This window comes from Orbicella faveolata, unplaced genomic scaffold, assembly GCF_042242905.1.
Source record: "Orbicella faveolata isolate gen_17 unplaced genomic scaffold, um_ofav_v1 contig_25, whole genome shotgun sequence".
Taxonomy (NCBI): Eukaryota; Metazoa; Cnidaria; class Anthozoa; order Scleractinia; family Merulinidae; genus Orbicella; species Orbicella faveolata.
This window is the reverse complement of record NW_028301553.1, coordinates 29,641,191-29,653,031: the sequence shown is the minus strand read 5'-3', so window position 1 is coordinate 29,653,031 and position 11,841 is coordinate 29,641,191. Positions and strand designations below refer to the sequence as shown.

At 40.0% G+C, this 11,841-nt stretch overlaps 1 protein-coding gene, 1 long non-coding RNA gene and 1 pseudogene across 5 annotated transcripts in view; all 3 read left to right on the top strand.

Moving 5' to 3' along the window:
• The first annotated feature begins 91 nt into the window (after nucleotides 1–91).
• Nucleotides 92–2,002, top strand: LOC149109822 (uncharacterized; annotated as a pseudogene).
• Nucleotides 2,003–6,529: 4,527 nt separating this feature from the next.
• Nucleotides 6,530–7,178, top strand: LOC149109821 (uncharacterized). Its single transcript, XR_016208263.1, has 2 exons — nucleotides 6,530–6,637; nucleotides 6,757–7,178. It is a non-coding gene; the product is annotated as an uncharacterized LOC149109821 (long non-coding RNA).
• Nucleotides 7,179–7,415: 237 nt separating this feature from the next.
• LOC110066578 (NACHT, LRR and PYD domains-containing protein 12-like) overlaps nucleotides 7,416–11,841 on the top strand; it is an 80,880-nt gene continuing 76,454 nt past the window's right edge. For 3 of the 4 annotated variants that reach the window (XM_089293164.1, XM_089293163.1, XM_089293161.1), the window contains exons 1-3: nucleotides 7,416–7,630; nucleotides 8,551–8,643; nucleotides 9,371–10,575. In XM_089293164.1, coding sequence (XP_089149290.1) covers nucleotides 10,503–10,575 — 73 coding nt within the window. In that variant the 5' untranslated portion in view covers nucleotides 7,416–7,630; nucleotides 8,551–8,643; nucleotides 9,371–10,502. The remainder of the gene's footprint in view (nucleotides 7,631–8,550; nucleotides 8,644–9,370; nucleotides 10,576–11,841) is intronic. The other variant, XM_089293160.1, reaches the window with a different exon arrangement.

The window sequence follows — 11,841 nt, the reverse complement described above, 5'->3', positions numbered from 1 at the left end:
GCTTGGGGGAATAGCGCGCGAGAAGTAAAAAGATACAGAGAGGAAAGATAGGAAATATTGTTTTTGTCTCGAGCACCATTGCAGTTAAACCATGGTCAAATACTGTGCAGTAGTTTTGTGTAAAAATGGGACCCACAACAAGCCTGATCTCTCATTTTTTTGCTTTCATTCCCATCAGAAACTGCGCGAAAAGTTTAAGAGTCTAAAAGATCCTAGGATATGCTTGCAACATTTCAGTGAACAAGACCTTAAAAAGACACTCTCCGGAAAGATTGAAGTCATTTCATGCAGTGTACCGACAATATTTGATCCAACACAGCTTGAAGCAAAGAACGATCTACGTAAAGAGAGAAAAAACAAGCGCGATCGTCGAGCTGAAGTTGAACACTCGACAGATAATTTAATTAAGTTACCGGCGAAAAGGCAAAGGGCAGACACGCAGGAAGGTAAAATCGATGCAATGCATTCATCAGCAGAATGGACAGGAACGAACACTGATGTGACAAGCGATCATGATTACACGGACCGATTGGAAAACGTGGATGAGCAACACACAAACGTGCTATGCCAGACCGAACTTACAATGGAAGACCTTGCCAAAATGGAACGGGCGATGAATCATTCTTCGACTTCAGCCCAGCCTTCAGTCAAGTAATTCAAGTAGGTGCTAATGCCCAAAGAAGAAGAGAGCAAGTGGTCCAAGACGTGTTGAAAAGTAACGAATCTGTAAAATTTTACACAGGCATTCCCTCACTATCTTGTTTCATGCTTCTCGTCAACATCCTTTTTCCGTATGCAGAAAAAAATGAAGTATTGGGACAAGACCAAGGATCAGAAATCCTACTACCACGATGATCACGAGAAGGAAAAACCAGGTCGAAAACGCAAACTTGAACTGAAGGAGGAGTTTACTCTTATTCTGTTGCGGCTGAAACTAGGTCTTATGGAAAGGCATCTTGCTGATATGTTCGCAGTTTCTGTCAGCACAGTTAGTCGGATTTATATAACATGGGTTCGCTTTTTAGCTCTGACTTTTAAAGGTTCAATACATCGCTGGCCATCAAGAGGAAATTAAATCTCATATACCTATTTCATTTTCAAAATATCCAGATACTCGCTTCATCATCGATGGCACTGAGTTTTTTTTATTGAGAGGCCTTCCTCCCCAAGTGCAAAAAGGCCACTTGGAGTGATTACAATCATCATAACTCTGTTAAGTTACTGGTAGGAATCACCCCATCTGGAGCTTTTTCTTTTACATCCAAATTATGGTCTGGAAGCACAAGCGATCGGTGAGTTACTCAAGAAAGTGGCCCTATAGACCTTTTAGAAGAAGGAGGCCAAGTCATGGCGGACAGGGGTTTCACAATCAGAGATCTTCTCACAAAAAAAGGAGTGAAGCTCAACATGCCCCCTTTTACTAAAGGTAACCAATGCTGGTTTTGCAATATTCTAATGGGAGTTTGTTTCTTTTCTCTCATATATATCTTCTCTCTAAACCCCATTCACTAAAAGGTAGGTAGCCACTCCCCTCCCCTTTGAGGGAGGGGGGTGGGTAACACCCAAAATTGCCTATAAATGAGTATACAAAACAAAAGGGTAGGAAAAGTGGCATTTAGGAATTTAAAAGGGCCTTTCAAACTACCTGTATCTTAAAAGACCTAATGAATAATAATGATAGATTCCAGTATTTTAGGGGCTACGAAGTAAAATATTTAAGATTAAAGATGTAATAATCCTTCTACAGGAGTCTAAAAGGGTTTTCATTTTCTTCCAAGATATGTGAAAGGGGTGCTTTGTCTGTCAAAAATGGTACATGGTAGGGTAAGGGTTTAGATCTTGAGGCTGAGCCTGCCCATGTATAGAAAAAGAATTTTTTTAGTATTCCCCCTCGAACCACTTCTGTCAACGTTAACTGATTAATTTAAAGTTTTAATTTTTTACCTACGTAGACAGCTATCAAGGAAAGCTCGCAAAGAAACCAGTTCAGTTGCGAAAATGAGGATACATGTTGAAAGAGCTATTGAGAGGTTGAAAGAATTAAAAGTATTCCAAGGAAATATCCCATTAACATCTTTAAAGTTAATTGACCAGGAAGTAATTGTGTGTGCTTCCCTGTGTAATCTTTATCCTCCTCTATCCAAGTAGAAGTTATTTACATTATCTCAAATTTTCATTCAATTTGAAGAGCCACAATCACTTTGTTGTCGAATTAATAAATTAATGTGTTAAAAAACAAGGTGAACTTACATCAGTAATTAAAATGTAAATGTAAATGTAAATGTAAATGTAATTTGTTTACCCACGGAGCACCAAGGAGTTCACAGAACTCGTTCAGAAATGTCCGTGCATTCAAGGATCGAATTGGAATTTGAGAAATGTTGGTTTTTGAGGAGAGGGGAAAACCGGAGTACCCGGAGAAAAACCTCTCGGAGCAGAGAAGAGAACCAACAGCAAACTCAACCCACATATGACGCCGGGTCCGGGTCTGCGCCATCCCTGCTCCCCTAAATTATTAGTAAGAACTGTTAATCTTGGAGACTGTTGAAATAATTTTGATAATGGTCCCCAACCTGTAAGAATTTTTACATTTTAATATTTGGCTGGGGATGGGCTAAATAGTTGCAGGCCCCTGAATGTTCTGTGTATCTACTGGAGTTCATTACCATTTATGCGTTATTGACCAAGTGTGAGGTCAAGATGGCTGGATATCGGCCAAGTTCTTTTTTGCGTGTTTATGGACCGAGACTCCGTCTCGGTCCATAAACTCGCAAAAAAAGAACGAGGCCAATATCCAGCCATCTTGACCGAACAAGCTTGGTCAATAAAGGATTTATTATATGGCTTTCTGGGAAATTTTTCTTGCGGGACACGGCGGGTAGTCCCGAGCGGGCAAGATAGCTCCATCTTGCCCGCTCGGGTAGCCAATCACAGTGCAGGATTTGATTCATCTTGCCCGCTCACGGAGCTAGCCATATAGTAAAGAAGAATAAATGTGATGTACATGTAGTATAAAATAAAATGAATGGTAAGTCAAATCGATTTTGAACTAGTTTAGCCACTACACCTCAGCTTACATCCTTACAGGAGTGCACAGTATTTAATGAAAAGGTCAGCTGGTTAAGGACGGTACCTGCTAAATACAAAGGTTTTTGCACCAGGTTTGGACCACGCGGAAAAAGTAGATCTTTGCAAGGGCTATTGGAATCCACAAAGAAAAAAGGGGGTAGCCACGCATTTTTTCGAAATAATTAGCCTTGAATCTCAACAAAAATGCTGACATCAGCATTTTCCTGAAAAAAGAAGGAAAGGATACTGATTTCTTCACAGATTTCCATAGAATTCGCCTTTACATACAGAAAAGCAAACACATTTAAAAAGATCTTTAAACTACATGGCAAATGGTAATAAAAAACATTTTTGATATGTTTTTAATGACAAAATCGTTGCAAAAGCGCTTTTAGCGTATCTGACAGCCTTCCTCTGGTTCAGCTAAAATACAGTCTAAATACCTTTTGTTCACAACCAGAAACTAATCACGTGTTGAATAGACTTGCCACTTTCATTTCATAACATAAAATGTAGGGGTAACTACGCGTTTTTAAAGTTATTGATCTTTTATGAAAACTTTTACCTTGCCCGTTACATTTTTTCCTGTCACCTCCCCAGTAAGTAAGACATTGGCGTATCTCGCACTTGTCTGGCGCGCGCACTACGCCATCTGTAGGTACATGTCTACAGTCGGATTTCAGTATAATTTTCGACAGATGACAGTTAGGTTTTCAGCTGGAAGACGTAAACGGTTAATGGTTAGCGATATGCTGCTATTCTGGTGTTCCTGGTTTAAGTACAGGTTCATTAAACTTGATTTGGCCACAGTAGAAAAAGTTTGCTTTCATTTTGTCGTGTACGTGACAGCGTAGTTGATTGCGTCAATGTCAGCCCCAGCGCGCGTGTGGAGCTAAACCATGGCTTGCGTGATGCGCAGAACGTGTGCGTACCAACAAAAGTAGGCTCCGTCCTTAAGTCTCTACGTCCCACGTCCTCGAGTCCCCGCGCGTGCTCGCGTCCCACGTCCCTATGTCCCCGAGTCCCCCAGTCCCCGCATCCCCAAGTCCCCGCGTCCCCACTTCCCCGCGTCCCCGCGTTCCCGATTCCCACATCCCACGTCCCACGTCCCACGTCCCACGTCCCACGTCCCACGTCCCACGTCCCACGTCCCACGTCCCACGTCCCACGTCCCACGTCCCAGTCCCCAAGTCCCCGTCCCACTTTTAGTAGGGACTTTAAGTAGCGGGGACGCGGACGGCGACGGGAACGCCAAAACCTGTGAAAGGGCTGGGGAGAGAACGTGGTTATGTCGAGAATTCACAAACATTAAGCAGCACCGTCGGAAACCGCGGTTTCCGCACTGTCAAGCTTATTGACATTATCGATATTCGTCCTCTGTTTATCAAGATGAACTAGGATCACTTCATTGAAAGAAGTTCGCAATCAGCTCTTGATAATCCACGATGAAGGTGTGTTAAACGATCACGAACTTCTACTCTTGTACGATTTAAACCGGTCGAATGATCTCGACCAACCTTATGATTCCTTTCCTGATTTTAACTTCGATGGTTTGAAGACGACGAGTGCCGGTCCGAATTTCGCTTCCACAAACGCAACTTGCCCCTTCTCGCTGAGTTGTACAATGAAGTAAACGAACTTATTATCAGCAGATGTTTAATCAGACTGGCGCGACAAATCAGTGTGCCGACTGATAAAGATCTAAGTAAACCACTGATCTTACGACTGAAAATCGAAACAGCTACGCAAGTTTTAATGGTGTCTACCCTTTTAATTGTGTTAGAATTTCACCATGACGAGCCATTTGACATTTGAGTACTTCTCGAAAGGAAAAATTTCGATTGAAATTCGTGTAAGTTGTCTTTATTTACATTAGCGTTCAAAAAGATATTTCACGGTACTCACATGTTCGCCGACTGGCTTGAGTTCGCTTCAAATTTCTCGACTTTTCTTTAAAATGAACTATCTCACATGACAAGAGAAAACAAGCATTAAAGTTCCTCGAAATTAGTAACACGGGTTATTTAGCGTTGACACAGCAGAGGAAACGAAAGCAAAAACCCACGTTTTCAGACAACGCGAAATGAGCTTCACTCACGTCGGGCCCGAACGCAGAACGTCAACTTGTTTCCCGCCAGTCATGCGCAGTGGACCTTTTGGCTTTTCCCTGATCTTGTGGCTTTCCCGTCGCCGTCCGCGTTGTCTTCGCTTAAAAGGGAGCTTAAGCACGCCCGTTTTTGAGACGCGGACGGCAACCGGAAGAGAAGATTTCGCATGTTAGGACGGTATTGTCTCCCAGTTTTTTTATACTACTCATCTCTAATAAAGAAAAGATACTTAGCAATGTAAATATGGTTGTGTGAGGACAAGTTAAAAGTGAAAGTAGCTCACTTCCGGCTACCGTCCGCGTCTCAAAAACGCGCGTGCTTAAGTTCCCTAAAGTCCCTAGTCACAGCAGAGTAACCGAACTGGATTGAGTTCGACTTTAGAGCGACTTTGGGGCGACGGCTGGTTCAGACGGCGTACTTGCGTCGAGCTTAATTCGGGAAGCCGGTGGTAACAATTTTCGACGAGAAAATTTGCGTTCTGAATTCACGAACTCTGTCCAAATAGAAAAGCTGTGACTAACATTTCGCTGTTATCTGCTGTTATAGCAATATTTAGGAAAGCAAATTCAAACTCAAGGTTCAGTGTTTTGTCTTTAGACAGGTTTTCTCCCGGTTAAATCGACTTGTTAAAGGGAAATCTAATAAGCTAGGCTATTATCACGCAGAAAAAGCAAAAACTGAATTTGGGCTAAAGAAACTCGCTTATACAGTCCCGTTTCTCATAAATCGAAGCCACACTGGATTACTGGTATTTTGTTGTCTTTTAACAAATGGTAAACGCCATAGCGTGTACTATTGAGTTATGGATGCACGCGGGAGGTTGCTAAGCACGAAAGAAGCGTAAGAGTCGCACGAGGTGATAGCCGAGTGCGACTCTAGCTTCTTGAGTGCTTAGCAAACCTCCCAAGTGCATCCAAAACTCAATAGTACACGCTATGGCGTTTACCATTTGTTTTATAACATAACATTGAGAGATTGGAACAACAGAAGTCTTTTTATTGAGCTACATCACAAAAAAATGTTCGTGTAGTCTTACATGACAAGAAAAACAAGCGCGCGAAAATTCATTCATGACAACCGACTGCACACCAGTAACTCAATAAAGTTTCATCTTCACACAACTGTGAAGACAGTTTCGCATTTCTGGGAGAAGGACGTCGGCCATTACTTTGGAAACAATGTCTGTCAAAAGATTTGCTTTGTAAACATTAGCACACACGTCAGCAGCATACACCCATGGGCAAATAGTAGATGCTAAATTAACCAATCAGAGCGCGCGCTTTGCTTTAGTTATGTTATAATAGGGAGCTTACGAATCGACGACTTTTGCACGACGCCGTCGTTAGACTGCGTGACATGCTCACTGCGCATGCGTTTCTGAGCACTTCCCAGCTTCGCGCCAAAGTCGACGACGTTGGTGAGAGCGATTTGCCGGCGTCTTGGAAACAGGAGGCCGTGAGGTTAGTTTTCAAAGTTTTCCCTCGATACTTCGGGTATTTTTGCCAGATAATTTAAGTATCACATTAGGGGCATGTCCTTGATGTTTGATTTTAATTTTATTTGCCTGTTTTCGTTCAAGAAACGACCTTCTACAGTGCCATGGCGAACGCTATGAGTTCAACCAACACTGAAAGCGGTCAAAGCACGACACGGTGTGAATGAAAAGCAAATTGCTGTATGAAAAATCTTTCATTTTAATCACGCTTCACTGAAATATAAGACATTTTTTGGTGTACAATGAATTTGAAAGGACTAAAAGGTTTTAGCATTCGTGTCGACAGTTAGAAACAAGGACTAGATAGCTCAACTAGAGAGCTAGGCGATTTTTTCCTCTGTTGTTTTGAGTGGTCTTATAGCCAGCCTAATCTTTTAGAACCCAAATTTTTCTCGACGTACAGCTGCGCTTTCTTTTCTGCCATGCTAGCACATTTTGTTGGTCTGTCTTGAGTATTTTTTTTCTCGAGCTCCTGAGACAATAAAAATTTGCCGGTCGCGCATAAACGTCGTCGTCTTTACTGCGAATCGTAAATTCAAATTTCTACAGGACGACGACGCGAGACTATAAGGTGACCCAACGGCGCCGTCGTCCGAAAGTCGTCGATTCGTAAGCTCCCTAATATTTTTTGCGACGACTTTGAGCTTCATGCATGACTGGTCACGCCACTCAATTTTGAACCAATCACGAGTCCCGTTATATGAAAAATAAATTACAATAATTTATGCATTGGGTTCGACACAGGAGTATGAATCAGCTGCCGCTCCAACGTCGGAAAGTGCGACAGACCCTGCCGAATTTAATGTTGTTTGCCGCACCAAACTTAACCTGCTGAGCCAAACTGATTCAAACGCCGCTCTTCTGCCGTACTTAACTCATCAGTTACGTTCGGCGCATGAATGGAGCGGCGTTTGGAACGGGCCTGATTCTGGCCACAAGAGAAGCTTTAACGTTTCCGGTAAGCACGATGAGTGAAACGTAAGCACATTTGAGGGACAAGCAAAATTCGATAGCGCTGATAAGCAACAAAGGCGGAAAAACCTTACTCATTTCCACAGTTGTTTAATTGTTTAGAAGATGTTAATTCAATATCCAATAATTTGTGAGTTAAGTATCATTTATAACGAGCAGTTTAGTCTCAAGATTATATACAATAAAACACGTACGCATTCGAAGAACTGAAAGCGGAAGTTGTGGAATGTGATATCTAGCCAAACAAAGATTGATCATTAATGACTCAGTTATCCTAAACAAACTCATCAGCATTTGTCAGGGTACAATTTCATCGCTAGGGGTAGAACCAGTAGTTCAATTAACAGCGAACTTTAGCGAAATCAAATCAACCTAAACTCGTGATTTTATTTGCATTTTCACCGGTAAACGCAAAACTTTACTTTACAACAAAAGATGAAGGACACATAATCTTTCAGATACTCAATTCCTAAATTAATTACAGATTGAGACCATAACATAAACTTGCAGATATTTGATTCTTAGATTAATTACAGATTGAAGACATATATATGATCTGCTGTTGTGATCTGTAATCGGGATCTTTATCGTAGTTTATGTTACTTCCTTAAACCGGGGAGTATTTACGATTATTAAATCAGTAATCAGTATTTCCTAGGGAGCAGTAAGTTTAGCAATAACCTGGTAGTAATCATTATTGCTGTCTTTTTACCAGGCTCAAGTAGTAAAGGTTTCTCTTGACGCAACTGCGATAAACACAGCGCGAAAAAGCAAATCTTTTTTATGGGTTAACTTACGCGTTTAAATTTTCAATCTCATTGCTGCTTTTTAGTATCAATACTTTCAAGTTTGACTAAGAACAAATATAATCAGTAAATGTTTGAGCTAACCTGTTTGTTTCTACAGTTGTATAAACTCCTTGGTGACTGACTGACTGACACTGGCTCGTTTTCAAGTGAGTTAAAAAACAACTACATGACCATAGAACCTCTCTGCAAGGTAAGAAAATTATGAAAAAAGTCTGGTATGTACATTTCGGTCTGTGTTTTTAGCTGTGTTTGTTTGTATGTGTATGGATCAATAAAACAACAAAAGTGGAAAGCTTTTGCTTGCTTGCTTTTCTCAATTTTTTGTGGACGCAATCTGTCGAACACTTAATTTATTACAGTATATGTTTGTTAACTCGCCGATAAAATAATCCTGATTATTTTTTTATTCTGTACAGTGTGACTTTATATATATTCAAAAGAGTTACCATTCCTGTTTGCAATACAACAGTAGTCTGTAATGAACCTTCCGAATTTTTAGAGTTCGATTTGCATTTGGACGATTTGCGTTTCAGTTTTAAGTCTTTTAATCTCATTGTTTTATTTACTAGTAAGATGAAATTCATAATGGTTTCTAGCACTACAGTGTCGACTTGTAAGCACTTTACGACTGTTTTCTCCTTGGTGAAAGTTAAGAAGCTAGATAAAAATGTTAGCAGATGCAATTTGCATGTAAGGAATTAAATATTCTCCTGACGCATTAGAGTGATGAAGTCAATGCGAAAAAGCAGATCTTTCTTATTTTGATCTCTTATTGCTGCTTTGTTCGCAGCAACATTTTCAATTTTGACCAAGAGCAAATATTTTATATGTTACTTGATTTTTGAAGCCAGCTTGTTTATTTCCTACAATTGTAAACTCCAATTGGTGACTGACTGACACTGTGTCATTTTCAACAGAATAAAAACAGCTGCACGACTACAGAACTTCTCTGCAAGGTTAGAACTCTGCCAACATTTCTACAACTAAAAACAATTCAAGGGAAGTTTTCAATCTGTTGCTAGTCTGGACTAAAGGTAGTAGCTACAGGCTTTACGCACTGTATGGCTTCCTAGCAGATTTGTTGCATTTCTATCAAGATATAGTTCCACCATTTGCTCTCTCTAAAATATATGTAGAGTGAGCGAACGATGGAGCTTAACGTGATGGAAATGCAACAAATTGCTAGAAAACCACACAGAACACAAAAGAAGCACCACTGAGTTCAGGTAAGCAATATTTATAAAATTCAGTAGTAATTTTTCGCAATTTTTGGCTCTATTTCTCTCCTTATACTGCAAATCATGCAAATTACGTGTCAGTACAGAGGTCAACAAAAAATTGAGCTTCTCATATATCAAGCTTGGGCTACCTGTGGTTATATGCAGTGCAGTTCTAGCATTTTTAGTGAGACATACAAGAATAAGCATAAACAATTTAAGCTTCACTGTAGCACAGAAAGCTTCAATGCTGACAATATAAACAGACAAGCAATTGTCAAGTGTATTTAAAAGAGTACATGTAACTTGCAAAATGCGATAGAGAGAGTTTGTGCCGCCAATTTCCATGGACTTCATTACACAATAAATGTGTCTGGACAGAGGCGAGAAGAAAGTTTGCTGCTAGCTTTTTTATGTACATTTGTGGTGTATTAATTACAGGTAATCAGTGATGGTCACTGCAGGCTTACAGGATGCGGTATTCACTTGTGCATTACATCCTTAATTAGCATGCCTGTAATTGCAAGACAACTGTACTTTGAATTTTCGGGTTGTCTTAAAAACCTGTATCATGTTTGTTATAAAGTTTCATGCTTAAGCTTAAATGTTACTGGCAAATGAGTTTCAATCAAAACTTGTTTTTCTTATTCTTAATGGTCAGTTATATATATTTTTTTTAATTGGTGACAGTGGGACAGACTAAGTTGATGTGAAATCTTTGAAGTTGACACAAGAAGAAGGACAGTATTTCCTTAAAGATGATGCAGAAATAACTTTCGATAATTCGTTCAATGACTTCATTCATTTGGCACTTCGAATTCTCACCAATCACATGGCCCATGGAGCTGTAGGCATGGATGAAATTTCTCCTCTCCAATCCTCACCCGAAGCTGTACCTGGAACATGTAAGTATGAATTTGTAGTATTTTTAATTTGTTTTTTCATTTGTTTTCGATTTTATTGCAAGTGGCCATCAAGGAGAGTAACAAGTAGTAATATGTGCAGGGAGTCGCGAGGGAAGAGGTATTTCAAGTAAGATTTCCATATGTTCACAACACGAAAAAATTGAATTGGCCTACTCTTTTATTTAAGGGTGTCTCAAAGCAGTTTCCATCACTTGGATGGGTCTTGATGGGTCTGTATAATCACTCTTTATCACTTGATGGTACAATCGTGGTATCAAAAAACTGCCCAATCATTAGTGAGCAAGTTATCATTTTCTTGACATGATAGGTTACCATAGCAACAGTATGACCTGCTAAAAACACCCTTAATTACAGCTTTATGGGCTTATAATTCAAAAACGGCATGGTGAAATTTTTTGATATTATCAAATTTTAATAAGCATGATAAGATGTAGGCTCGATTGCCAGCCTACGTGAGATGCAACTTTTGACGAAGTTTAAAAAAATTCTGTAGATGGGGCTCAGAGCCACCTTAAATTTTCACAACTTTAAGGTGGCTTACTACAGTTTTTGTGCGACTCAGTAGCGCATGCTATGATTTCCTGCCAGACGTCAGTATTAATCACGCTTGCAAAAATGATGTAAGTAACCCTAAGAAGAAACAAAAACCACTTCAGCACTTGAAAGGCATTAAATCACTTCGGTATACATAGCAATAGTTTCACACTCCGTTGAAACATGTGTTTGAGCCTAGGGCCAAAAGAATATGACAGAAAAGCTCTTTTAATAACTGGCAAAAGAGCGCTAATTTACTCTTGCTTTCTCGCACGTGATACATGGCGTCACATGAGCTTGCACTTAACTAAAGGGCATGCACAATTCAGTTCTCGTCCAAGATTGTAAAAGCTAGTCTTTGATAGAGGATTGCTCGAAAACCTACTGTACAACCCATAATGAAATTTTCACAGTTGATTTGTTGGAGTGAATCACATTTAGAGCCAAAATTAAAAAAACAAGAAGATCTGTTAGATCTTATAACCGCACTTTAAAAATGAAACGGTTTGCTTAGCACTACCGTCGGAACGCAGTGCACATTCCAAAGCAGTCATTGATGATTCTTTTCTTACTCTAGACATCACATCACTTGATCAACACAAACTGTATTATTGCACCATCAGTGGTAGCCGTTGACAAATCTCCGATGACGTAATGGTCTTAATCTAGAACTTTCTTCAGGATATGTATGGACATGAATGATATGAACGA